The sequence below is a fragment of the Cyprinus carpio genome, chromosome B24 (assembly GCF_018340385.1).
Source record: "Cyprinus carpio isolate SPL01 chromosome B24, ASM1834038v1, whole genome shotgun sequence".
In the NCBI taxonomy this organism is placed as follows: Eukaryota; Metazoa; Chordata; class Actinopteri; order Cypriniformes; family Cyprinidae; genus Cyprinus; species Cyprinus carpio.
Genome location: NC_056620.1, coordinates 16,402,435 through 16,429,549, shown reverse-complemented (window position 1 = coordinate 16,429,549; position 27,115 = coordinate 16,402,435). Strand labels below are relative to the sequence as shown.

Sequence of the window (27,115 nt, the reverse complement as noted above, 5' to 3'; positions counted from 1 at the left end):
ATAAAATAAAATAAAAATACAAATTTAAATATAAAACATACACTTTTTTTTATTATGTTGTTGAAATATAATTATGTATTAAGAAAATCCATGTGGGTAGTACAGCTGGTCTATGACATAATTAGTAAGAAATGTTCATATTGTTCCTATTAAAAATCCCTGATGTTTGCTGGAAAAACTCTGTTTGTGACATCAAGATATTACAGTTTTGTGATTTTTATGATCTCTCAGTGCTGGAGAACAGTGACATCTTTCACAAAAGCCAGTCATTGTCAGTGGTTTATTTTGTAGCCAAGAAATCACATAATTAAGACGGTTCCCAAACAATTGCAATATTTTAACACAGCATCAAAAGAAACATGATTACAGCCTTCACTGCCTCGCATACTCATCATACCTGAAAGAAGATAGTAGTATCATTTTGGAAACTGGCATGCAGAGTGGTTACAAAACAATAAGAGCTAGAAAAGAGGACATAAATGTGGGTGTGTTACATAGATCCCTTTAAAAATCAGATCCTGTTTTTATGCTTTTCCCTGAGAATTTAGAGTAGTGTCTGTAAAACAAGAGAAATGTATTATTGTCCCTACACTCCCAATTAGAAAATAAAAAGCAAAGATGCAATAATAGCGAGTGTCTCACAGGTGAGAAAAACAGCAAGAGGCGCATTCCACCGCACTTATCTGCTCCCCCGGCGTTTCCCATGCACTAACAGTGACAGATAGCTTCCCTTAAATACTCCCTTCCAGCTCGTGTTTCATTAAACCACCACTCCGCTAGGTTTTTAGGAAATTCCCTTTTGTTAAAACTGCTGACTGCCAGCAGCAAAGAAACTGCCAAAGAAGTTGCAATTCCCAGACAAAAGTTTGAACTTTTTCCCAGCAGTGTTGTATTTTAACAGACGTAAGTTATATGTAAACATAATGATACGCTTTGAGAAAAGATTTTATGGCATAAACATATTTTTATGAACTTTGCTATCCATCTTAAATGATATCTGTCCCTAAAAGCTCCGTCATGCCAAAAATAATATATATTACTAATTTCCCCATCCATCCTATAATTTTTTTGATTAATTACTATTATTCATTTTTCTTTCTTTTTGGTGACTGTTTTTGTATATTATAACCCAAAAATGTAATTTAAGTATGTTTATATGCAGATCAACTAATTTCAGTGTTTAATTGAAGAAAGTGTGTAAACTTAAGAAAGCTAACAAACCAAACATTTATATAATATCTTGTGCATTTAAAGTTTTTATGCACATGAACTTTAGAGTTCATTTTATATCTGTTAATAAATTCCAATTGCACTGCATAAATCATTTGACATTAAATACAAATTTATAATAAATTCCCTGTATTAAAACAGCATGCTTGTTCAGATTTTGTAGCAATAACTTTGAAGCATTTTCATATTGGACTGCATGTTAAATTTAATAATCTAATTTAAAATTAAAACATATTTAACATAGAGTATATATATATATATGAGTCTTTAGAGGTTCTCCTTCAGCCAGTGGATGTAGTTCCCAAGACTTCGTCTTCCAACAGAAAACGCAAAGGGTCCAAAAGCGAAACTGAGGCATCCATGGAAACCATCTTCAAAGTGATCAACAGTGACGTCCACTCCGGCCTCCTCCAGTCGTGTGGCGTACATGAGTCCGTCGTCTCTCAGCACGTCATGCTCACAGGTCATGATGTAAGCGGGCGGCACGGCCTTCAGCACTTTTGTTTCAGCTAGTAGAGGTGCCGCTCTCACATCCAGCAGACCTGGCAGCTTCTCCAGCAGCTTTGGGTCACCTTGAAGTGGAAACACAGGTTTATAGCTCTTCTGGAAGGCCACCGGAAGAAGCTTGGTCCAGTCGGTCTTGGCTTTGGCCGCTGCTATCTCCTGACCCTGATCCAGAGCCGTGTGGTTGTTTGCCAGCAAAGCAGGAACAAGTTTCTGCTCGCCGTTGAGGTATTCCAGCCAAAAGCGGAGCACCATTGGTCTGTCTAGGATGGGCATGTTGGTGTTCTGCTGGTACGAGGGGGTGTTAAAGTCCAGGGCCTGAAGCACGGGGTAGACCAGGGCCTGAACTTTAAATTTAATAGGAATGCTACTGTCTAAAGCCACCTATGAGATCAGAGACAAAGAAATGTGATTATTAGCAATCTTTTACAATGAATACCTTTAATAACATACTAAGGCACACTAGTAAACAAAACATATTTAACAATATTTAGGTGTTTGTTGTTATTTTGTATTCTGTTCAGTTTTTGTCATTCACATATATGGTAACACTTTATTACATGTACTTACTATTATAATAACAATGAATTATGCATAATTACATGCAAGTATCCCTAAGACAAACCCTAATTCTAACCCTAACCATATAGTAAGAACATGTTGTTAATTAATATTAGTATGTATAATTAGTGTAACAAGGACACCTTAAAATAAAGTGTAACTATATATATATATATATGTATATATATAATAAACATATATGAAACATTAATTATAGTTAATTAAAATGTAACAATTTTGAATGATTTCCTCATTTATGATCATGATGATGACATCATGATGAAGTGTAAAATTATTAAGCGTACTGACACATCTTGAAATTTTTGGCTATTTTGCTTTCATAATCTGTCTTCTTTCAGATTTCTGATAAGAAAACATCCAAAATACACATTTTAGTGTTTCAATTGCCTAGACAAAAGGCTTTTTTTCTCAAAATGATTTTCCCTCCTGTGGCGAGTCAGAAATCTCCATTTCAGTTGCACTTACATACACCAGTTTTATTCCTATTTATATGGTGAAGGTTTTTACAGAGCGGTTTGTTAACTTGATACAAATAGATATCCAAAATCCCTTAAAAAAAACTGCTAACTCTGAAATGTCAACAGAATTAAACAATTTTGAACCTTCCTTTATGCAATGTTCAAGTTTCAGTTCTTGAAATGTATGCAAATGAGTGCATGTTTAATTAGATCAATCATCATTTGCATATTTAAGCATAACATTTCAAAAAACTTGAAATGCAAAACAACTGTCTTAATGTACTTTTTCAATAACCAACTGGGGAAGTATTGTTATATTTATTAGTTACAACCTTTACACTATTCACCTGTGATGTCTTGCCTTAATAGGAAACCTTTATTTGTAATGAAGACAATTTGATGCGTGGATTTGTCACACCTGTTGTGCCACAGCGGCGGCCAGGTTTCCTCCTGCGCTGTCCCCTGACACAGCCACTCTCTTCGGGTCTATAGAGTACCGACCCAACACCTCGGCTGTCAGGATGTGTTTTGAGGCCTGAAAAACATCATTATACTGATCTGGAAAACGTGCATCCGGTGCCAGCCTGTACCTGAACATACAATTCAAACAAGATATACAACAGAAACCAGGTAAATAGCTCCTTTAATAATACAAAGACCTACGCAAGACCCAGGAATTTGCTTACTCAACAGATATTACGACTGCTTTCAGCTCCTCAGCCATAGTCATGCACTGAAGGAAATATGGTTCCATCTCTATAAAAACAGAGAGAGCAACTGAAGAGGTTTAACCATAGATAATATCACTAAAAGTGTCACGAAAAGGTTCAGTAATATCTGAGAAGTGTTTCCTTGCTCGACCACGCGAGGGCGCATCGAGACTGCTGAGCAAATTTATTTCTCTCGACCAGTGTCTACAACATGCAATTAAATATATAAGACAATAAACTATGATGTACTTGTACTGCCGAGTGTCCATCCTCCTCCATGGAAATAGACCACGCCCCTTGTAAAGATCTGCTCCTGCCCTGCAACAGTTGACTCAAACACTAGCGCTCCCACTCCTCCAAAAGACGCTTCTGTGACTCGGACGCTTGGGCTGGACTCGATACTTTTTGCATCCGCCCAAGCCGAATAGTATTTTGCCAACCCAAATGGTGATGTCAGTCCAAGATCATGAGCTAAAAAACTCTGAGAGAAAAACAAAACAGTTGTGTTTCTGTCAACTCCGTAAATCGTGATACTTAAGTGCAATTATGTATGCTAATGTAATAGCATTTATAGGCTATGTAAGTATTTTAACCCTCTGGGCCTTAATGTATATTTCTAAATTTTAAAAATCGTGGCTTCATCGGAATGATATGACACTTTGTGACTTTTGTCACATTAGCTATGTGAAGACACAAAAAATCATGGACATTCGGATATGTTAAAGGGTCAAAATAAAAAACAGAAAAAAAAAGAAAAAAAGGCATACTTGGCTCCTTACGTAGGAAATGAATGGGAAATACGAAAAAATACGAAAACTAAGATAATCTTTTGATGGTACAAACTACAAATTAGCCACTGTGCAGAACAAAACAGAACAATCAAGGGGTGACGCTCTAAAATATCAAGAGTGCAAAATAGATACCCCCCCCACACACACAGAAATGAACTGGTAAGACTGCAACAGAGCAAAGTCTTTAGAATATGTGAAATAAAATGAATAAATGAAAAAAAAATACAAAATATTCTCTCTCTCTATCTCTCTCTCTCACACACACACACACACACACACACACACACACACACAGAAAGACTGCTACAGAGCAAATTTTGAGAATATTCAATGATTGATTGAAATCATAATGCAAAACCTGATATTTATCTAACTAAACATATATAAACCTTGACAAAAAGTAGTCTTTTAGAATGTCTAAATATATATCTAAAAGTAAAACCTAATAAAATGAAGAAATTATGTCTTAAAATAATGGGAATCTAAAGGCCTCTGTATATACTGTACTGTATGTATATAGGGAACTATACAGGAGTTCACGTGACATTACACAAGTTTTTTATTTTTTTATGCCACCAGATGGCACAATTCTCACTTAAAAAAATGGATTTTAAATGTTTTCACTGTTTTAAAATAAAAGGATGCATTATTGAAAAATAATAAACAAATAATTAAATAAATAAAAATATATTAACTCTAATTGAATAAATACACTGATTTTTCTGAAAAAAAAAAAAAGTTACATTTCAAGGCTTCGGTCACTTTTGACAGCGAAGCAGCCAAATGTGACCCCTAAACGAAGAGGCCTAGAGGGTTAATACAAAATCTTACCAACTTCATCATGCCACGTATCAATCCGTCCGAAAACATGAGTTTCCATGGCTCTGATATAGTGCTGGGCAGAGGCAGATAAATATAATAAGCAGCTGCTACTGACAGTAAAACAGTCCCGATCAAAATGGGCCGCATTATTAATTATGCTAAAATGAACCGTAGCACAAACGTCAGTTTTCATAAAGTGACTGCATGTATGACACTTCACCTGATTTCATTTCACATAGTAGAAATTATGAAATCACAGCAGTTATTTTATGTTAAAAGTCCTTTGGTCCACCTTAAGTGATTGTTTACCTTTGATTGCAGTTTTTATTAGTGATTTTTATCACTAATAAATGGCTTTACATTTATTGCCTCCAATTTTTTGAGATCAGTTAAGTGCACATAACTACTAGTAAATGATTTCAATCTTGTTAAATAACACAAAAACGTAAAGTTTAAATAAACTTTAAATTGGAAATTGTAAAATTTTTAATAAACGACACGGTAATGTTAAAAGTTGTACTATTTTTTTTCCTCTACTGGATTCGGCATGGAGACAGAGACTTTTAGTTTGAAATTATCTTCGTGCTCTGTTGGTTGCTTGTGTACCTTGCACGATCAACAATGAATGAATATACAGTATAAATGTTTTCATTATAAATTTCAGTCACGCTATTTTACCCTTCTAAAAAATGAACAAGTAGACAAGACTTCTGATTCGTCTCTTCATTTTCATGATTCATGATTTTGGAAAATCATACATATTCATATATAATATAACAACAAATATTACATTTAACCCATTTTACACCCATGCTGATGATACAGTGGAACTTGATGAAAGTGTGTAAATATGAAATGTACTGGCAGCATAAACAGTCCCAAACAAAGATACAGTATGGCCTGAGGATGTGGAACTGAACTCATTTTGTGCACAAAGCACATTATTTTTTTATGGTAAACCTGTCATTGAATTTTACAAACATTTTTTTTTTTTCAAATACACACTTGTATGTTGAATAAATTGTATGATTATTAAACATTTACTTTCCCATATGCTGTTTCACAGATTCTGCTCTGAAAATCAGAGATACAGTAATGGTTTATTTCCCAAGGAAATAAATGCATGCATTCAGAATGTATCACTCAGTAAGAAATGAGTCTACTCCTTGAGGCCTGGTGATGCGCATCTGTGCAGACGTCATGCCTAGATGCAGCTGCACAAAACTAGGGCAGAGAGCACAATTGCATGCTTGTGCACGTAAATAAAAATGTAAACCTTGAGTGTGAAAGACATGAACTGTCTTGTCTTCCCATATGCTCATTAACTGAGAAATATGAGAACTACTGCGTCTTGAAAACTAGTGTCTTGTTTTACTTGTTTTTAACTTGTTTCAATTTTTTGTATGGGCTTGCTTTGACACTTGTTATTTATATATATATATATATATATGTATTTGTATATTTATAGAACAATTACTGTCTATGTGGACATTCTTAATACTATTTTTTTTTTCAATAGACATTGTCTATTTTTGGTCACTCTGCAGATTAATAGAAAAATTACATTCTAACTGGTCATTTTTAATACTTTTATAAATTATATATCTTCATTTTCATTTTTTATTTTTATTTTATATTTTTAATAAAAATTGACTATTTGTTTTCTGTCACACTCTGCAGATTTTTATAATCTTCATCACATAAAATATTAACAACATAAAATCATTTCCATGACACTTAAGAATTAATATCAGTGTGTTCACATTTAAAAACCCCTTTGTATAATCTGGATTATCCTGCATTATGTGGCCTTACATGCACTATAAACCCACTGCTACTAAAACAATTGTGTATTGTTACTGAAACATAGTTTTAATAGTTTTGGGCTTGATCAGTGTGCTTTTCATAATCTATTGCATTGACATGTTGCACAGTATTTTAAGTCTAAAAACCATTAGTGAATGTTTGAAATCAAAATATATTTAAAATAACAACAACAAAAAAAACCCTCTGGCTCTGCTAGAGGTTCTCCTTCAACCAGTGGGTGTAGCTCCTAAAACTTCGAAACCCTACGGAAAACCGAAAGGGTCCAAAAGCGAAACTGAGGCATCCATGGAAACCATCTTCAAAGTGATCAACAGTGACGTCCACTCCGGCCTCCTCCAGTCGTGTGGCGTACATGAGTCCGTCGTCTCTCAGCACGTCATGCTCACAGGTCATGATGTAAGCGGGCGGCACGGCCTTCAGCACTTTTGTTTCAGCTAGTAGAGGCGCCGCTCTCACATCCAGCAGACCTGGCAGCTTCTCCAGCAGCTTTGGGTCACCTTGAAGCGGAAACACGGGTTTATAGCTCTTCTGGAAGGCCACCGGAAGAAGCTTGGTCCAGTCGGTCTTGGCTTTGGCCGCTGCTATCTCCTGGCTTGGAGTTGGAGTTGAATGGTTGTTTGCCAGCAAAGACGCAACTAGTCTTGGATCCCCGTTTAGGTACTCCAGCCAAAAGCGAGCCATGAGCGGACGGTGCAGGATGGGAATGTGACCGCTCTGCTGGTACGAGGGGGTGTTGAAGTCCAAGGCTTGAAGTGCAGGGTAAAGAAGGGCCTGAATTTTAAACTTAATAGGAGCACTATTGTCCAAAGCCATCTGTGAGAAGAGAGACAGAAAATGTGATTTTCTCTTCTTTTTCCTTAGTAATGAAAACACAGCCTGCACCTTGAAAAAAAATCTGCTGATTTGCAAAAAAAAAAAAAGGCCTAATATTACCTAATTTGATGACGCCTAAGATAAAATATCATCACATAAAGCTTTTTTTTTTTTTGCCAAATAAAACTGAAAATTATATACACTATATCACTACTATTATATATACTATATCAATACTATTTACTATATATATATCCATTCAATGTTGAAGAAATTTACATAAACACAAACTATAAATATATTTTAAAAATTTATGTAAATTTCTTCACAAACTTATATACACACACACACACACACACACAAACTGTATAGCAGGGGTTCCCAAACTCAGTCTTGGAGGGTCAATGTCCTGCAGAGTTTAGCTTCAACTTGCCTCAGCACACCTGCCGGGAAGTTTCTAGTAAGCTTTGTAAGAGCTTAATTAGCTGGTTCGAATGTGTTTAATTGGGGTTGGAGTCAAACTATGCAGGCCAGCAGCCCTCCATGACCGGGTTTGGCCACCCCTGCTATATATAAATATATAGTAAACTTTCTACACAGTCATCTTTGCCTTTTCTTCTGTCACAGGGCATAATTCCTACCTTGAAATCAGAATTAAGACCAGAATTGAATCAGAATTAAATCATCTGAGAACTGAACAAAAAAGATTTTGGAATCTTCACCTTACAGATGGCTGTTGAAACATAAAATGCTATAAAACAAATCATATTTTGTAAGACAGTTTGACGTGCTAGACCAAAACAGGCACTATTTTTGGAATCAGCACCTCAAAATAAGTAGGAAACATAATTTGACAGTATGTGACATTCAGCAAATATAGTGAAATTAATTTGCAGTTATTTCTCACACCTGTTGCGCCACAGCAGCGGCCAGATTGGCACCGGCGCTGTCCCCTGACACAGCCACTCGTTTCGGGTCTATGGAGTACCGACCCAACACCTCGGCTGTCAGGATGTGTTTTGAGGCCTGAACGGCTTCGTTATACTGATCTGGGAAACGTGCCTCCGGGGCCAGCCCGTACCTGAACATACAAATTATATTTTAAATGACAGCTGGTAATTAATGCAATTGAAGCTCTAAATGGATGTAGCAATAAAATTATACAGTAGAGAATTGCTTACTCAATTGATATTACAACTGCATCCAACTCTTCGGCCATAGACCAGCATTGAAAGTAATATGTTTGCATCCCTTTAAAGAAAAAAGGAACAAAAGTTACTAATAAAATATTTTTTTATTACCTCACTCCTTCTGTGCATAATATCCAAAACAGAAAAAAGGTTTATTTATATGAAATCACATGCATTTTCACTTACTTCCACTGCCGAGTGTCCATCCACCTCCATGGAAATAGACCACACCTCTTTTCAAACGAGGCTCTTGGTCTGCTGCTGTGGACTCAAACACTTGTGCCTGCACTCCTCCAAATGACGTTTCTGTGACCCGGATTGCTGGGCTGGACTGTGGACCTTTTATTTCATCCCAAGATGCAGCATACTTTGCAATATCAAAAGGTCGACTCAGTCCAAGATTGTGAGCTAAAAAGCTCTATGGAAAAAAAAGACTGCAAGTTAGAGGGATCAGAGAGAGGGATTATTAAACACTCTCTAAGGGTCAGCAAATCTCTTTAAGAATTTTTTTTTTATTATTATTCTGAAGGGACACAAGGAATGTTATTTTTAAGCATTACAGGCTCAAATTCCACATCTTTAATCTGTATTATCGAGAGCTATTAGATTTTTTATTTAACATAAGATTAACCAGACATATATGATCAATTTAAACACAAAAAATGTTTGGTGATTTTAGCATTTAGAGGTCAACAATTAAAATAATACAACATTTATTGAAAATAATAACTCGTTTGAAATTATATTCAATAAATTTAAGTAAAAATAAAATAGTGAAAAAACAAATGATCAAATATTTTTTATTTTATTTTTTAGACAAATAAGACAACTTCTTAATTGTAGCTTTCTATTTGTTAGTAAAATATATATTTTATATATTGTTAGTAAAAATATGGTGAAAAGACAAATAAGGAAATGTTTTTTTCTTTCTTTTTCCTTTGCAAAAGTTATTGTTAAAAGAAAAATGATATAGAATGTTAGTTTTTTTTTTCTTAACTAACTTTCTCTTAACTTTCTAATTCCTAGAAAATAACACGTATAAGGGTTTAAACTTTGATCAGGCATGTCAGCTATTTTTATTTATGTTTAAATATTGTATCAACATTTAAATAACAATTATGCATATTTGTATAATGTCGACTATATATTATATAACGGAAACAAATGCAAAGCTTACCACATGCATTACACCACGCAATATGGAATCCATAAACATGAGTTTCCATGGCTCTGATATAGTGCTGGGCAGAGGCAGATAAATATAATAAGCAGCTGCTATTGACAGTAAAATCGCCACGATCAAAATGGACCGCATCATAATTATAGTTCCAGTTAAATGAACTCAAGAAACTCATGAAACTATACCGGTCTCAGAGTTGACATAGTGACTGACTGTATGATGTTGTAATACCTCGTCTGACCCCAGAGAGCAGCGCTTTTGAAATCACTGCAGATTTTACATTAAAAGTCCTCAGGTACGGTATGAGAACTCTGAAGCCATCGTTTGTAATTTTGTAAAGTTTATATTTGATATTATTTGTTGATGGTTCGCGTTTATTTACTACTCTTACTATTTTGAATATATCAAAAGGCACGCAAGTGTCTAAGTAAACGACATCTTCCGTTAATTTTTTCTGCACTGTATTCTGCTTGTAGACGGTGACTTTTATTTTGAAATGTCCCTCATGTTCTGTCATATAACAGTTGTTTACATACGTCACATTGGAATGTACTGTATATCAGACATCTGTCAGCCCAACAGTGAAAGCACTACACATGTTATACTATTTAACTGCTATTACTACTACTACTACTACTACTACTACAATTCTTGTTATAGAGTTATGTAGCCTATAACTAACATTATTCATCTTGATAATTCTGCTCGTTTTAAAATGGTCCTGGTGTGATAATGTATGCTGCATGGTTAATGTCCTGATAAAGCATGGTTTAATCCCAGTCTGTGAGCAAATCTCTGAAATATGAGATCTGATCTGATTACTGTAGTAATGCTAATGACCACTAAGTGGCGCTGTAGATTATCTTTTACAATAAGGTCACCTATTCTTTTCACACTGATTGCCATACTTCCATAGAAATACATGAAGCTTTAAAAACCTAATTAAATAGGCCAGCATTTCAACTAAAGCCAACATTGTAGATTTCCATTCTTATGTAGGCTACTGTTAATGTCAATCACATTATTATAAAGAGTTATAACAAGTTTAATTCGGCCCACAAATCAGGAAAAGTCGCTTAGTTTGAATTATGAGTTTTGGAATATAATGCATTTCGATTAGATTAAGTATTAGATTTAACACTGTACGGTTATGACACGGTTTGTGTAGCCATGGAATATGAGAGTGAAATTATAGATAGCCTAGATATCACCATTGTGGATTTTTTTTTAATGAGATATCTTCTAAACAAAATCCTGTGCATCATGTTTGAGGATGTGGAACGCACAAGGAGGAACTTAATAAGTTTGTGGACAAAGAGTTTGAGTTTTAAACCAATGATGAGTTTTACATCAATTGTATGTTTGTATAGGCTATTTAAATAATAACATTTATTATTATTATTATTGAAGCTACAGTTTGCATATACAATAAAAAAAAACATTTATTTATTTATGCATTTGTTCCACAACACCAACTAATTTAGAAAAATGGATCAAACTGTTTTTTTCACGTTGGCCTCGCCTATCCTAACAGAACAATCTGTTCTAACATCCTCTTTTGTCTTCATTATCAGTGATGAATCCGGTTACTGATGGAATGGTACGGGACAGTATTCGGTGTTATACGGTAAAGCTCTACACCTCCATGTGCGCTTCCACATATTTGACATTGCGGAATTCCACACTGGTCTGGTCTGGTCCACCGTGGACTTCGCAGCAACGGAATGACATGCTTTCTGTTAAGAGCATTTAGGGACTAACGTGTTAATAAACAAGACTGACTTAATCCGAGGTAAGTAGACGAGTTTTGTTCAAAATATTGACGCGGTAATGTAAATTTCCGAAGAGCTATGAGACAGTGTTTCGCAAAGTTTCAAGTTGCAGAAAAGCGCGAGCCGGCTGACTCTTTGATGGGAAAGGGAAGTCTTGAATTGAATGAAAAACGAAACGAAACCTAAACGAAACTTAGTGCGTTGAACTCTTAAAACTTTTGCGTGAGCTTATTTACTTTAGTTTTATCTGTGTCTACTTTGACAGCTGTATTAAACTAGTGAATACTTCAATTGTTAGGTTATGTGCATCCTGTGTACTTTTTGTTCAGGAAAAAGTTATTCGAAATCATCATTAACGCTGCTTTATCAAAATTCAATGACTGAATTAACAGAGGAGGCTTTTATTACATAATTATTCGCTGTTGTGAGTTTGTCCACTGCATTTTCCCCTTGGAAAATTCTGGAATTCGAACCCGATTCATTATGAAACTTTTTTTTTTTTATCAACACAGGGGCCTTTTTGTAACCTATAATTTCAACATGTTGCATTCATATGCCTTTACCTAAATAACATTAACAAACGACAAAAACATGACACGTCAATTCCCAGCAACAAGTTATTTGCTTAAGCGTCACACGAATAATTTCGTAATGGCTGGATTGTTACATCACTGAAATGAGCATGACTTATGTTGTACATTGTACAGATAAAATCCAGTTTCGTCTGCATTACCATCATAATAACATACACTTCACTTCAGAGAAGCGTTCTAATAGGAAACTGTGTGAACTTGCATTGTAGAAAAGCGTTCTGTTGAGTCGAATAGTTTCAATGATTCAATTGAACCGGTTCACAAGAACGATTCGTTCTTTAATGGCACTGGATCAGTCCGTGCAGTTCTTTATAAAAACTCACTAACTCACTGAACCCGAGAAACATAGAGAAGACAGTAGCCTACCTTGTTTGAAGCATGCTGAGATTTTTTTTAAAGTTACTTTAATAAGAGACATGTTTGATATATATAATACAAACACACACACACACACACACACACACACAGAGAAGATGTGTATTACTAGTAACACATATTGGAATTGTTTACAGGTTAATTGTATCACCGTTTTTTCAATGCACAGACGAAGCAGAAGTGTCACGTGATGACAAAATTATGTCACGACCGAAAGAATCGCTGAATTGTTTTGTTGAATCGAGTTGGACTTTCTATGGGAGCATTTAAATGTTGTTTACTGTTTCCTTTAAGGATGACAGTGTTCAAATGTGAACAGTTGTGATAGATAGAATACAGACTGTAACAACATATGATTTAGGAAAACACATTCAGCTGGTGTCGCGGATCATTTCGTGGACCGGATCTTTTAGCCAGAGGAAACCCGATCCCAAATACATGACGTCATGTGACATTCCAGAGCGAATCTTGAGGTGCAGAAAGCAGACTTGTAGACTTCATAGACTCCAACCTTTGCATCAAGCAAATCATGATTTCTCCCCTTTAAGTCACCGCTGTAATATTCATAAAGTTGGAAAGTGGAAAATCTTCTGTAATGTGAAAGTTTCAACAGCAGTGCAAAGCATCTCTTTTATGGTGTCAAACACAGGGTTTTGCAGACTAATATTGTATGTACTAAAGTTTTATTGAAAGTGATGCTTTAAATTATGTCCTGTGAAGGAAATGCACATTTCTGTGGTGGTAACCTGACCACAGGGTGAGCTGAGCACTGATTGGTCAGCATCTCACACCCCCATTAAAACACACAGGCGTACCCTGACCCCTCCCAATCCTACAGCCCTTTGGCCCCAAACTCAAACGTTAAAAGAATGTGGTGCTTGTGGGTATTTTCTAGACTCCCATTCTATTCTTTGGCTCAGTCTCCAGTTCTTGTGATAACGCCAGGCTATATTAAGTGCTTTATACGCTCACATTAACATTAAATGCAAATACACATTGCAGATAAGTTTTTAAAGATTACCCACTTTTTTCCACCACTGCATTCTCATCCTGTACCGTCATGTGTTGTACACCTGGTTTGCTCTCTGGGTTACCCACTGTCCACCACCTCCCTTTGATAGGCGTTTGTGCTTTATTGCATTTGAAAATCAGACGTTTTGCTCTATCTGCTTCCATCATTTCCTGAGGGCGATTGTACAGATCTGTCAAGCTGTCAGTTCTCCTTTGTTGTCATTATTATTATTATTGTTATTACCCTGAGGGTAGCTGAGATGTTCTTATGAGAAACTCATGGTACATTTGTAGAACATTAAGGCAAGGCTTTTAGCACAGGGAAGGGTGGTGGTGGTTAAAGATCTGGTTTAGGAATGGGTGATTCATGGAGATTTACTGTGAACCCTGATCACCATCATACCCTTGAGCAAAAAACCCACGCTTCCCTCCTTCAGTGTTCATCTGTGGATTTTTTTTTCCACTGTTTTTGGTTATGGTTAAGGATTCAAACAAACCCATAAGTATGAGCAAGTAATTCCGGTCCTTGAATTTGATTGGTCTAGCAGTGCTCCAGAAGTGATGATGTAGTCCAGTAGCACTAGGACTTCTCTGTGTTTGCGTGAGTCATTCATTCAGACGATTTGTTCAAAATCACTGATTCATTCTGGAATAAAAAGAGCCGACTGTCTTTGTGAATGAGTCAATGCAATGCAGCTGATTTATTGTACTGACTCTTGCTATTTTAAATTCATTCGTTTTCTCCTTAGGGAAATTAAAGAAAACATAAAAGCGAACCAAATGTGAGCTATGAGATTGCATGGGATAATTCTAATGCATGGGAATGAAATCTCCAACAGTTAAAATTAACATCTAAATTATGTTTTACAGTTATCCCTCGTTAATTTGATCATCATTTGCAATTAATGCTATATAGTTATTTCCTCATTTAAGGTGTTCAGTACACAGTCTTGTACTTTTGTGTTTTTGTCTGATTTTATAATCCATTTTTTGCTTCAGAACAAAGTTTGTAATGATGCAATTCACCTTGTAGCTTGTTTGGTTGATCACTAGTTCATAAGAATTTAATTTTTTTTTTTTTAATCTTTAAAAAATACTTTCAGAACCATGTGACATATCTTTATATGGCAGAAATTGTAAAATTAGTGTGTGGCTCCAAATTCAGCATATCTTTAAAAGTGAGTCACTGAGCTATTCATTCAGTTAATTTTTACAAAAACACTGATACTGTATCATCACTACTGAGTGTTGCCAAAAGAAAATTCAATGGTTAATTCTATTTTTACTTTGTTTGGAACTGTTTTTGTTGGTGAAGCAAAAATGGAGTTGAGATGTTTCTCCACTCAGATGCTGTGGATGGTTTATCTCCGAGCTGGTGCATAATTTTGTTTTCCCTTTCTTCCTGATCCTGACCTGTTTGAGCATAGGTGCAATGGAATGCACATGAATGGATTTTTAGGTGCTGAGACCAAACTTTTCCCGCCCTTTTATCTCATCAGCCATCAATTGCTAGAGGCAGGACTGAGGAGTGGACATTGGTCCTTGTCTCTTCTGCTGAGCATCACAGCGAGTTTGATCATAAAAACCAGATCCAGCAATGCTTTGCATCAGATGTTTCATGACTTGGGTGATCTACCTGCTACTAAGCGAAACATGTTTGGTACAGATGTCTGAAACCCGAATGTAAACTAACCTAGCTTGCCCGTTTGTAGCTGAGGCCCAAATAAAGATAAGGTATGTGACCTATTGACCTTTAGAAGAAGAGGGAGGGAAAGTGGCAGTGGTGAAGAGTGCTGCCTGTTCATTCTATACATACATGAACATGTTTATTCCAACTTTTGCATGACTGGAGGTCTGTAGAGTGTGATTTTTGAAATATAGTTGAAGTCTAAATTGGCTGACTAACTCTAATATTAAAACATCAGTGTGGATGTTATGAAAGAACATGAGGCTCATTGACTTGATGGAAATGCTTATGAAATAGGTTAGCTGAGAATTTCAGTGATAAATAAATTTAAAATGATTCTACTATGACTAAAACTATGTATCTATGTAACTACTCATTGTCATGATAACTAGACAGTGATGAGTCTGATTTAACCAACTGGTTTAATTCATTTATTTGTGATTCAGACTACACTGTTCATGTCGTTTGTTTTGATTCTCTAAAAAAAAAAAACAGTTCAAAAGAGTTGTTTGTTTGGGGATTAAACTACATTGTTATATGATTCATTTAAAAAAGAACCTGTTCATAAGAGTCATTCTTTTATGATTCAAACTACTCTGTTCCTGCTGTGTGCTTGATTCACCAAAAAAGAACCTTTTCTGAAGAGTCATTCTTTTATGATTCAAACCACCGTTTTCCTGATGTATGTTCTGATTCACTAGACTATGCTGTTTGCACTGTACAGTATATAAAAAGAACCAACTTGTAAGAGTAGTTTGTTCGAGAATCAGATTTTGCAGCTTAAATAATATGTTGTTGATTCACTAAAAAGAACCAGCTCAAAAGAGTCTGTATTTTGTGATGCAGACATTGTTCACGCTGTCTGTTTTGATTCACTAAAAGAAGCAGCTCTTCAGAGTCATTTGTCTAGGACTACACTGTTTGCACTGTTGATTCACTAAAAAAGAACTGGCACATAAGAGTCGTTCAGATATTAATACCGAGCTGATTCACTTGATAGATACACTCTAGAACTTCTTCCTTTCTCAATCTGTAGCTCCATTTTTATTCTGTCCCTGCACAATTAGGATGTTAAGGGTGTGAGACTGTATAATTTTCTCCGATGTGACCCTGCGCAACTGGAGAATATGATTCACTTAGCCTGACCCAGTTAAGATGCTCCTCTGCTCCTTCTCACTGCTCAGAGGCTGGATCACGTTTCATATTGGGGTTACGCAACATTGAATTTGGATCCTGGGAATCTCTTTTCTGTCTTCTTTCTCTGCACTGTCCCTCATTTTTTGTCCCCTCGCTCCTAGTGTCTTTTACTGTAAGTTCTGTAAGGTGAGAGTGGATGAAGTTTCAGTGCGGGCAGAAACAGGGTCAGCTATTTGAGCTCAGCTGGGTGTGTTACTGCATTATTGTGCCTTCAGGGAGGAACCAGGTCGTGCTCTGGAGTCTGTGGTGTCAGTATTGGGTAACACCTTTATCTGTTAAACAGGACAGAGGTGCTGAGACGGGTCCTGATGCTATTATATAGACCAAAGGAAAAGAAAATAACAACTTAATATGGCAAATAATTTTCTTAGATGTAAATGAGATTTATTGGAGAACATATTTTGCTCTTGAGAAACAGACTTTAGTAATCTCTTGAGTTTGAGAAATGATCTCAACAATGTCACAAACTGTTCTCAGATTTGGCAAGATACTAAAGTCTGAATGATCTGGGCTGTGCTATCCGCATTAATTTTATAGCTCTATGCTCAAACTGTTTTTAAACTAATCTGAAACACATTTGAGAACTCAATTTAAGTAGTAGTTCACCCAAAAATACAACTTCAGTCATCATTTACTCATCTTCGTTGTTTCAGATCTGCATGATTTTTGGTGTGCACATGATTAGTGGCTTCTACTATAATATGCGAGCAGACATTAGCAAATATGCCACTTTTAGTATGTCACAATTTTTTCTCTTAACATTATTTATGCAATTGTAATTGCAGTGTCAATGCATGCATGCCACCTCTATTCAAGAGCATTAATCAAAATATCTAAATGCAACTCTAGATACAGCATCTGTGCCACATCTGCAATGCATATACTGTATGGATTTGTTGATACTGACTTCAGTTGAGTAGTAGCACCTTTTTAAATCTAATTCAATTTATTAATTAAATGTAATTAATGTTTTACATTAAAGATGATGCATACATCTAATAAGGTTAGAAAAGTGTCCACATAATGTTAAAAATGCCACTGGAAATCACCTTAAAGGAGCAAAAATTACTCCTTAATTTAACTCAGGACCTCAGACCTCAGAGGACCTCAGATGATGCTAACCCAGAGACAACATACAGAACTACCACATTTTGCTATAAGTTTGATTGCATAATTGCTGTTAATAGTGTTAATCGTCTGTTTGTTTACATCTTTTATTGATTTTTCTAAACATTTCTACCGTATGCACATAAACTGATAAGCTACTACTAAATATTGTAGAAACTTAATTTTCTGTAAAGTTGCATTTCAGTGATTTGTATTGTAAAAAGCGCTATACAAATAAACTTGAATTGAATTGAACTGTAAAAATATTGTCTAATTATCACTATTGATAATATCCCAAAAATGTTGAAAGATTTTTGTCATTAATCCCCCCCCCACATTTGATAACTTTAGAACAGACTGAAATGTATGATGCTGTTCATTAATAACATGAATATGTGCATACACAAATGAGATTTCAGTTTTCAGTCTTGTGTGGTTAATTTAGACCTAAATGCTGTTAACACCAAGGACGACAACCAAAAAATATAATAATATTAGCATTGACACCAACAAATGGTTACATTCTATTAATTATAAGTGTCTTCTGCCACTTTAAATGCACAATCCTTTAAAAGTCAAGTGGATTCTGAATGACTATCATTGTTTTTAAATTGTTCATCAGAAAGTGTTTCCAGTGATATTGTTGCTCTGTTACATTATCGTCATAGCTGTGGTGCGTAAATTTGTTGTTGTTAATGGGCCTTTACACTTTAACTTTGTAGCACTAGCCTGATAGGCAAGCTTGATTTTAGGCCAGAAACCTCATATACCAGACCAGACGCAAATAAAGGCCGGTCATTATTCTGCCACACTCCTGTAATGTGTCCTCGATTTCCTGTCTGTGCCTCGTCTGGACTGTTATCGCTTCAGTTCCATTGTGGCCGAGGTTGTTGAGATATTTTTAAAGAGGTGATGTCATCTGGCTGTAAATGCTGATCAGAGTCACAGACGTGAGTCAACGTCGGGGAGCTGGAAATCCTGAGCACTCCGAGGTGAGAAGGAGTTATTTTGCAGGCAAAAAATGTGACATTTAGATTGTTTCTCATTCTCTGGGAATGTGTGTGTACAAGCCTGAGCATGTGTTTTGTGTGTGTGTGTGTGTTTCATCTGATCAGGGCTGAGGGAAGGGATGGAATGAGAGAATAAAGAAACAAGGGGGAGATGGAGAGGAAAAAGTGATGGTTTTCTTGGTTTCCCAACTTCCTCAGTGTTATTATGTGCCATTAGCTGGATTATAGGCCCATGCCAGACCGGGTACACATCTGGGACTGTAAACCTGCCAGATGCAAGAACAGATTTCTAAAAAGAATTAAATCTGTCTTATGGTGGTGTGTGTGGCAGCGTGTTGTTGTTAGTGCTTGTTTGCTGTTGTGAAGATCTTTAAAGCTGAAGTGTGTACCTTTTTTCCAAAGTATGTGTAGTTGTAAAGAGTAAGGTCGATTCCTTGTAAACACTGTGGCGCTATCAAAACATTGTCTTGTTGATTTGAGCTTCCTGACTGGCCTTTACACAGCAACACTGCAGCAGCCAGTTGTGTGAGTTTGAGGTGGGACTATCTGTTGGATCAACTAATGGTTAATGAGTATTAAGGAAACCTGTTTGAATATAATCATTATGTTTGCTAAAATTACACCCTTCACTTTAAAATTTTACTGCAAATTTGCATCATTGCAGTGCTTCTGCTGCAGAATGTTACTGTACATGGTAGATGTGTCTTTTTAATGTGTTTAGGGAGGATTAAGGAAGTTGCGTCTGTAAAAATCTTGTGGTTTAAATGTCAGCTATGTTCGAATTAGGTTAGAGTTGAACTCCCTAGTTCCCTAGTTAATAGCCCGTAGTTATCTGTAAATTCAGACCAAAGTTGAATTGTCATTTTTTTTATGCTTATAACGGCACAAAATAAATTCAACGATACAATTTTGTGTGTACATGTGTGTGTGTGTATTAGTGCAGTTTTTGTTTGTATAATATATGTGTGTGTACTGTGTATATTTATTATGTAAATATAAATATACTCTTTCATACCTCAGGCCTCCCACATTAATTTGTTTGGCTGATGTATCGTTTTTTTCTCAGATATTTTGTGTCATTTGAGATCTCTGAAACTCCAGAGGACAAATATCGGTGTGTATTTTATATCTAATAGCTTTTCTTCCGAATTTGGCAAAACACAACATACCTATCCAGTTGCACTCTGATCCATTCCCTCTGTGATCATCAAACCTCCAGGTCCCGAGGAGGACTTGAGATGATGTCATCAAGGAAACGATTGTTTCACTGGTGTTGTTTTGGATGTATGAAAGGCGTGCTGTTTGACTGTGTGAAGGGGTGTGAGGGCGACGGGGAAGTGGTCTAGGGAATACCCCACATCGCTAGACCCTCAACCGTGCCATGAAAGGACTTTCTGTGTCTTTCCTGATTGACACTCGCTGTGACGTGGTCACAACAACATGACCCATGAAGGTAGGGGGTCCAGGCTCTTTGTATGACACCCCCCTCTCCGCTCCCCTCGTCTCTGACATTGTATGAATCTTCTCAACTTTTCTCTCAGGGGATTTAGCCCTTAAATGCCCCCCTCAACCCTACAGAAGTTCAGACTCCAGCCATCCTCAGGAATGAGGGGAATGAGGAGAGCAGAAAGAAAAGAAAGAATGGATTGAGAGCCTGAGGGGTAAAGAGAGAGGAGGGGGAACAGGAGAAGAGAGAAGGTTTTTGGACCCCGGAGGCTTTGGCGTGTTAAGCTGTAGTGTTAATGATTTAAGTTGGGTGGTAATTACAAGCTGTGATGTAGAGCACAGAGGAAAGGAAAACAATCATGCTCAGAATGAGAAAGACTGCAGGATGCAGCACATGAAGTGAGGTTAACGTAGAGCTTCTGTCAGTTTGACAATTGATTTTTTTAAATTAGTTTTGTGTTTTGTTTTGAATTTATTTATTTTTTGTTTAGTTTTGTTTTTTATTTAAAACATTTTTAAATAAAAATTGGATCTAATATTTCAATGTAACGAGTTGTTTTTTTTTCCATTGGAATACTGATGCATGTTAGTTCAAAAAAAAAAGGTCTGAAATTGTTTTTGTTTGTTTTTTTGTTTGCTTGTTTGTTTGTTTGTTTTTTTGTTTGCTTGTTTGTTTGTTTGCTTTTTGTTTAGTTTTTTGTGTGTGTTTTGTTTTTGTATTTTATTTATTTTTGTTTTATTTTGTTTTTTGCTTTTTATTTATATTTCAATTTCAATGTAATAAGTTGTTCCACCTTTCTTATTTTTCAGTCTCATTTTATTCTTATTTTCCAGTCTCTTGTCATCTAGAGAACACATAATATAAAGTAACTTTACCAAGTGAAGTTAATATACTGTCTATACTGAATACACTGTATTAATGTCACGTTGTGGAGATTGTGGGCTGTGAATCATTTCATGTTAACTTTCAAAGAAAACAGGTTGGCTGTGGGTGGTGTGTGTGTTTAGCAGTGGAAGTGAAGGCATTTATAACGCAATAAAAAGCCCCCGACCTCTATTCTCTATTCTCGCGTCTTCCTCTCTCCTGGAGATCAGAGGATGTCTCACGTCTACAATTCCTCACGTCTTAAAAATTCCGAGTATGTAGGTGATTTTTGTGGTTTCAGCCAGCTGAAATTATTTTAACAAAAAAGAACCACAAAATACCACAACATTTTAGGAACATCCTGCCATGGTTAAGAAATAATGTATGGACCTGAAGGTACAACCACAGTACTTTTTCGTAGCTTAAGTCTTCTGTCTGTAATCTCTGAAGCTGTTGTTTTTCCTGCACTTCTTTAGAGCATCAGATGAATGATTTTGTTGCTCTTGGTTTAACCCCTGCGGGTGACGTTTGTGTTTGGAGTTAAATGGGACAGGTTATTGCTCTTGCAGAGGAAAATGGCACCAGTCAGCTGAGAAGACATTATCATTGCTGTGCTGATCTTTCCCCCCACCTGAACTTTGGCTGTTTTTAAAGAGTTTTAAGAGTGTCATGTGAAGCAATTCTGTGAGGTGTTCATCCAGTGTGACAAGCAATATTGCATTTGTTTTGAAGACAGAAGTGCAATCTTTCTACATCAATCTCTTAATGATACAGGACTGACTTGTATTGACTTCTGTGCTGGTCTGTTGTGCAAGTGTTTTATGCCTTAAAGGCTGCAGCCTACACCCTTATTTTCTGTATTACGCAAAAGTAGAATTAGTTCATTTCAAATCATAATATGTTGAAAATAGTGCACTTGGAAGTTTGAACAGAAGGAGTTTGTGTTGTTCTTTCAACACAAAGTGGAAACTGCCACATTCATTTTTAAATGTGCCAATCTATATGTTAAAATTAGTTTTACACATGCTAATTGTACATTTGAATTGAAAACTCATTCACAGTTATATTGCTATAATTGTTTTCAAGTTATGTGGTCAATAAATGGCAATAAATAAAATTCTATGTTTATTACATATTAAATATATTTTAAAATTGTAATACATGTTATATAAATGTTATCTAATAAAACAATCAATAATCATTTTAGTAATTCTCATGTGAATTTAAGAATCACAGTATTACAATTTACTGTATGAAACATGGATAACGATTCATTTTTTTTTACTAAATTTTTTACTTAATTTATTTTATATATTTTTTCCTTTCTTTTTTTTTTTTTTTTTTTCTCTTTATATAGAGGCGGCACACATTTGCTGCAGGACAAAGATTCCTGTGTTTTTTTTTTTTTTGTTTTTTGTTTACATTTGCTGCAAGACAAAGATTCCTGTTTTGTTGTGGTGGAGAGACTGTCGCCCTATAACTGCATTTTATATACAGATTACATCATCATATAAACATTGGTGACATCATAATGATTTCATCCTCTTCCATAACCCACCAGTAGCCTTTCAGTGAGACGTGTGTGGTTCGGTGTGTATTTGCTTTGTGTGTGTGTGTGTGTGTGTGTTTGTATGTCTGAATGAGGTTGCAGATGAGGATCTGCTTTAGTCTTCATCATTAGCTGATTTCAAATGAGGCTAATTGCGGCCTGGATTATAGAGACTGTTTCACTGTGTAATCAGATATTATTTTAACAAAGTGGATCTCTCTCTCTTTCTCTTAAGCTGTTGCAGGGAGGGCTCCATGAATGTTCGTCACCATGATGATGATGGACCAAATGCTGGACCTCCCGCCTCCATTGAGCAACGAGGTTCCTATGATGCACCACGTGATCAATGGCGATGCACCACAGCAGGTGAGTTTGTGAAGTCAGACCTCATTTATTGACAGCAACAGTCTCAACAGCCTCTCATTTTAAAAGCCAGAAATATTCCTCCAAGCTACAGCAACTCTTTAGCTAAGACTAAAGACCTAGAATTGCCCCTTGTTCGACATAATGAACATGTGACATCTGCTCTTGTCTTACAGGTGATCCTGGTCCAGGTGAACCCAGGTGAGACGTTCACCATCCGCACGGAAGACGGGGCTTTGCAATGCATCCAAGGTTTGTCCAGTGAAGATCTTCATATTGCTCTTGCTAAATGTTACTGTTCAAATCTGTGAGTGAATCACACCCGTTTGGAAAGGAATCAAGGTGTTTTCTCTACAGTTTATGATGCCATTTTAAGTCTATTTTACATTTATTTTGTTTGTTTGGTATGAAGACATGAAGATGTTTGTTTGCCATGTTTTTTGAAGACTTTCTTGAACTCAAGCACACTCAGAAATATAGCCTGGAGTATGATTTGCATGGTTGGTGATTGGTATGAATCCAGAAACAGAGACAAATCTGCAATCTGGCATAACTTGTTAAGTATAATTAACCTTTTATTGGATTATTTTTGCTTGTCTTTGCTGATATTCCCCACTATTTGCACATTTGCATTTCTAGAAAAGTGTTTAGAAAAATGTACAATAGCAATATTTCTTTTTTCATATTTCTATTTAGTTATAATTTTAATAATAATATTTTGTAGTTATATTGGGTTACACTTGATTTTGAGGTGAACATGTAATTATGTATTTAAGTGATGAGTAATATTTATTAACAACATACTTATTATAGGGTTAGGATTAGGAATAGGCATCAGAGTTGTAACTATGCAAAATGTACTATTAGTACTACAATAAGTACATGTAACAAGTAGGTTACACAAGTACTTATATTGACATGTATATATTCACAAAATTTGCCCAGATTATGCTCCAAACAAGAACAGCAAACCAGAAGATTTATATTTAAATCACAGTTGCAATATTTATCACACAAATCGCAAGGAATTTTTTCCTTCAACATTTTGCAGCCCTTTAAATTTTCTACATAATAATTATTTGTAAACCTCTAAGGGATCTTGGCCATGTGACGGTGCTACAAAACCATTTCTAACCCTCTTGTTTGTTTGGCCAGTGGAAAGGCGTTCGGTCACTGAATCCCTAAACTAAATTACATCTGACCTCATAATGTCTTTTTACCTTCATAAAGGCCACTGAATTCCCTCAGTAAAAGTTTTGCAAGTGTATGTAAGAGATTTAAAGCAGAGAGTCACAGTAGCCTAGACCACAGGATACTGGATCTGACCGTCTGGGCGCTCACATCACTGTTTACACAGCTAAGAGGAGCTGCAATGACTGTTTAATTCAATTTGTCCAATGAGAATAGCAGAATCAGCAGCGGAGGGCTGTTTGGTTTATGCTAGAGACATAGCTGGCAGCTGGCCGACATAGAGAATGTAGACGGAGAAAGAGTTTCTGTACCTCACAGGTGTGGAGAAGAGGCATTTGAAGGCCACGGTAATGTTCTGGCATGTTAGGGATAAGAACTTTGTTTAATTTACTAACGTTTGTACGTCTTTGGAAACTCCACTGGATAAGCTAAGTCTCCTGTTATTCTTTGATGTTGACTTTGCATTTCTGCAAACAATTTGCTAATAAATGTTTTCCCAGGGCTGGGCAGTGTACTGTTGGCTTATCTTTATTAAAACAGTTCTGTAAAGATGTGCTACATACTATGTCTGTAATTCAGAGCTCCTTTAGCATTTGAGATTGTCTAAAAGTGCTAAATGAAGCTCTGTGGACTCTTAAGCTCTCTTATATTTTTTGTGTGTGACATTTCTGACTGCATACTGTTGCTAGTTGTTAGGTTGTCTGAATGACAAGTCGACAAATTGGACTTAAGAAAGCTCTGTGTACTGTAATTTTGCCGGATTTAAAGGAACAGTTAACCAAAATAAATTATAACTGTCCTCATTTTCTCACATTAATGTATAGAAGCTCGTTTCCGCCACTGAATAAAAAATAAAAAGGTACTTGCGACTTATTTCACAATTCTGAGTTTTCTCACAATTCCGACATTATAACTTGCAATTGTGAGTTTATATCTCGCAATTCTGACTTTATCACTCTTAAAGGGATAGTTCACCCAAAAATGAAAATTCTGTCATCATTTATTCACCCTCATGTCATTCCAAACCTGTATGAGTTGCTTTCTCATGTTGAATATAAAAGAAGATATTTTGAAGATTGCTGGTTATCAAACAGTTGGTGGTTGCCATTGACTTCCATAGTATTTTTTTTTCTACTATGGAAGTCAATGGCAACCATTTTTTTTTAGTCTAAATGTTTTTGAAAGAAATATTTTATGCTTGCCAAGGCTGCATTTATTTAATCAAAAATACAGTAAAAAATTATATTGTAAAATATTACTATAATTAAAAATGTCCTGTTCTAATATCTTTAAACATGTTATTTATTCATTCTAAAATGCTGATTTGATGCTTTTAAAAGTAGTGTGAATATATAATATTTATAAGTAAAATAATTGTATTTTGTCTGGAGAGTCAATGTCGACTGTGTTGATTAAAATATGAGTAATCCAGTTTTATGAGATCTAGCTTTTATGTTGTTTTTTTGTGAGGCTGTTTGTGTGGTAGGAACCTGAGTTTTTAAGTGGAAATGTACAGGCCAAGAGGAAAAGCAGCATGTGTGGTTTGCTTTCCAGTCCTGCTGAGGTTTATGAAGCAGAAAAACATCTGAATTCTACTTCCTCCTCCTCTGAATCACCTTTCCTGCCAGGCGTAGGGCTTCTGATAGGACGTCTGCAGGATTGACACTGATGCAGTCCTTCCGAGCGATGGTCACTAGAATTGTGAGGTCAGGGCTCCAAACAAAAAAATCAAGTTAGGAGCAATTGGCCCCTATAAGAAAAAAACTTAGGAGCCAAATAATTTTTTTAGGTGCCACAGAATAAACGTGTTTTATTTATTTTACGATTATTATTTATTTATTTATTTACATTTCAACATTTCAATCATACTGTCATGTGTTTATGTCTCATCTTTTCTTGACTTTATCAGCATTTTAATCCATCTTGTAGATGACTTGGGAACTAAGGTTCACTTATGGACCATAAGCATCACTTGGCCACTGAGTGTAGTTTGGGCTCCTTCTCAATGCATCCTGTAAATGTTGTCATACACTCTTAAAAATAAAGGTGCTTCATAATGCAAAAGAACTTTTTTTGTCTAAATGGTATCATAAAGAACCTTTAACATCTTTACATATCACAAAAGGTTCTTTATGGCGAAGGAAGGTTCTTCAGATTATAAAAAGTTAAGAAAGAGATGGTTCTTTAAAGAACCTTTGACTGAATGGTTCTTTGTAGAACCAAAAATGGTTCTGTGAAGAACCTTTTAAGCACCTTTATTTTTAAGAGTGTATGTCTTTCACACTTTCAGTCTGTTTTTTCCTAATTAGTAAAATGCCATTTTATAGGAGGAGTTAAATCATGTAGACAACAGGTTAAGTAAAAATATAAATATGCAATAGCGCATAAATATAGCAAAATGCTCCTCTTTATAGTTATTTTTCTAGATTACTGATGAGTTTATGGACACTTAATGGTTATTCTGAGGTAAATGTATATTACGGGTTGCAATGTTTACAAGCTTTACACGTTTTCTGCAGTTTGAAACACTGAATAAGCTTTTACACAAGACATTTCAGTAAGTTGTCCTGTAGGATCTCTTATAGAATAGCCTATCTTTTGATGTTAATTCATGTTCATTATGTACTATAGTAGTATACTATAGTCATGCAGAGCTGAAATGCGGCACTGTTAGCTTAGTTTCGGCATCGGTGAGAAGATAATGGGCCAAAGCCATGGCAACTCTACAAAACAATTCTGGCTGACACTGCTTTTTCTCTACGGGCCGACGCGCGGCAGGTCCATACACTGTGTAGTTGTGTGTATTAACCTTCGGCCCGAGTTTGTTTTATCACAGATGGGC

General features: G+C 35.8%; 3 protein-coding genes across 4 annotated transcripts in view; 1 reads left to right on the top strand and 2 right to left on the bottom strand.

Moving 5' to 3' along the window:
- Positions 1–266: 266 nt before the first annotated feature.
- Positions 267–5,344, bottom strand: LOC122142238 (neutral cholesterol ester hydrolase 1-like). The gene is made up of 5 exons (XM_042752145.1): positions 5,107–5,344; positions 3,734–3,965; positions 3,461–3,530; positions 3,193–3,364; positions 267–2,118 (listed from the first exon to the last, which is right to left on the bottom strand). The coding sequence occupies exons 1-5, from the start codon at positions 5,242–5,244 to the stop codon at positions 1,498–1,500; spliced, it is 1,233 nt and encodes a 410-aa protein (XP_042608079.1). The 5' UTR covers positions 5,245–5,344; the 3' UTR covers positions 267–1,497.
- A 1,238-nt stretch (positions 5,345–6,582) lies between these two features.
- On the bottom strand, positions 6,583–10,353 carry LOC122142245 (neutral cholesterol ester hydrolase 1). Its single transcript, XM_042752198.1, has 5 exons — positions 10,105–10,353; positions 9,114–9,345; positions 8,919–8,988; positions 8,647–8,818; positions 6,583–7,737 (listed from the first exon to the last, which is right to left on the bottom strand). The coding sequence occupies exons 1-5, from the start codon at positions 10,243–10,245 to the stop codon at positions 7,117–7,119; spliced, it is 1,236 nt and encodes a 411-aa protein (XP_042608132.1). The 5' UTR covers positions 10,246–10,353; the 3' UTR covers positions 6,583–7,116.
- Positions 10,354–11,744: 1,391 nt separating this feature from the next.
- Positions 11,745–27,115, top strand: part of fndc3bb (fibronectin type III domain containing 3Bb) — a 64,408-nt gene continuing 49,037 nt past the window's right edge. For both annotated transcript variants that reach the window (XM_042752488.1, XM_042752486.1), the window contains exons 1-3: positions 11,745–11,899; positions 22,955–23,085; positions 23,259–23,334. In XM_042752488.1, coding sequence (XP_042608422.1) covers positions 22,978–23,085; positions 23,259–23,334 — 184 coding nt within the window. In that variant the 5' untranslated portion in view covers positions 11,745–11,899; positions 22,955–22,977. The remainder of the gene's footprint in view (positions 11,900–22,954; positions 23,086–23,258; positions 23,335–27,115) is intronic.

Excerpts from the sequence above, each read along its gene's own strand:
- LOC122142238 (XM_042752145.1), bottom strand. The coding sequence starts at position 5,244 with ATGCGGCCCATTTTGATCGGGACTGTTTTACTGTCAGTAGCAGCTGCT. Across the intron at positions 3,365-3,460 it reads GCAGTCGTAATATCTGTTGA|GTACAGGCTGGCACCGGATG; the intron begins GTAAGCAAATTC and ends TTGTATGTTCAG. Across the intron at positions 2,119-3,192 it reads CCGCCGCTGTGGCACAACAG|GTGGCTTTAGACAGTAGCAT; the intron begins GTGTGACAAATC and ends CTGATCTCATAG.
- LOC122142245 (XM_042752198.1), bottom strand. The coding sequence starts at position 10,245 with ATGATGCGGTCCATTTTGATCGTGGCGATTTTACTGTCAATAGCAGCT. Across the intron at positions 9,346-10,104 it reads TGCGTGGTGTAATGCATGTG|AGCTTTTTAGCTCACAATCT; the intron begins GTAAGCTTTGCA and ends TTTTTTCCATAG. Across the intron at positions 7,738-8,646 it reads CCGCTGCTGTGGCGCAACAG|ATGGCTTTGGACAATAGTGC; the intron begins GTGTGAGAAATA and ends CTCTTCTCACAG.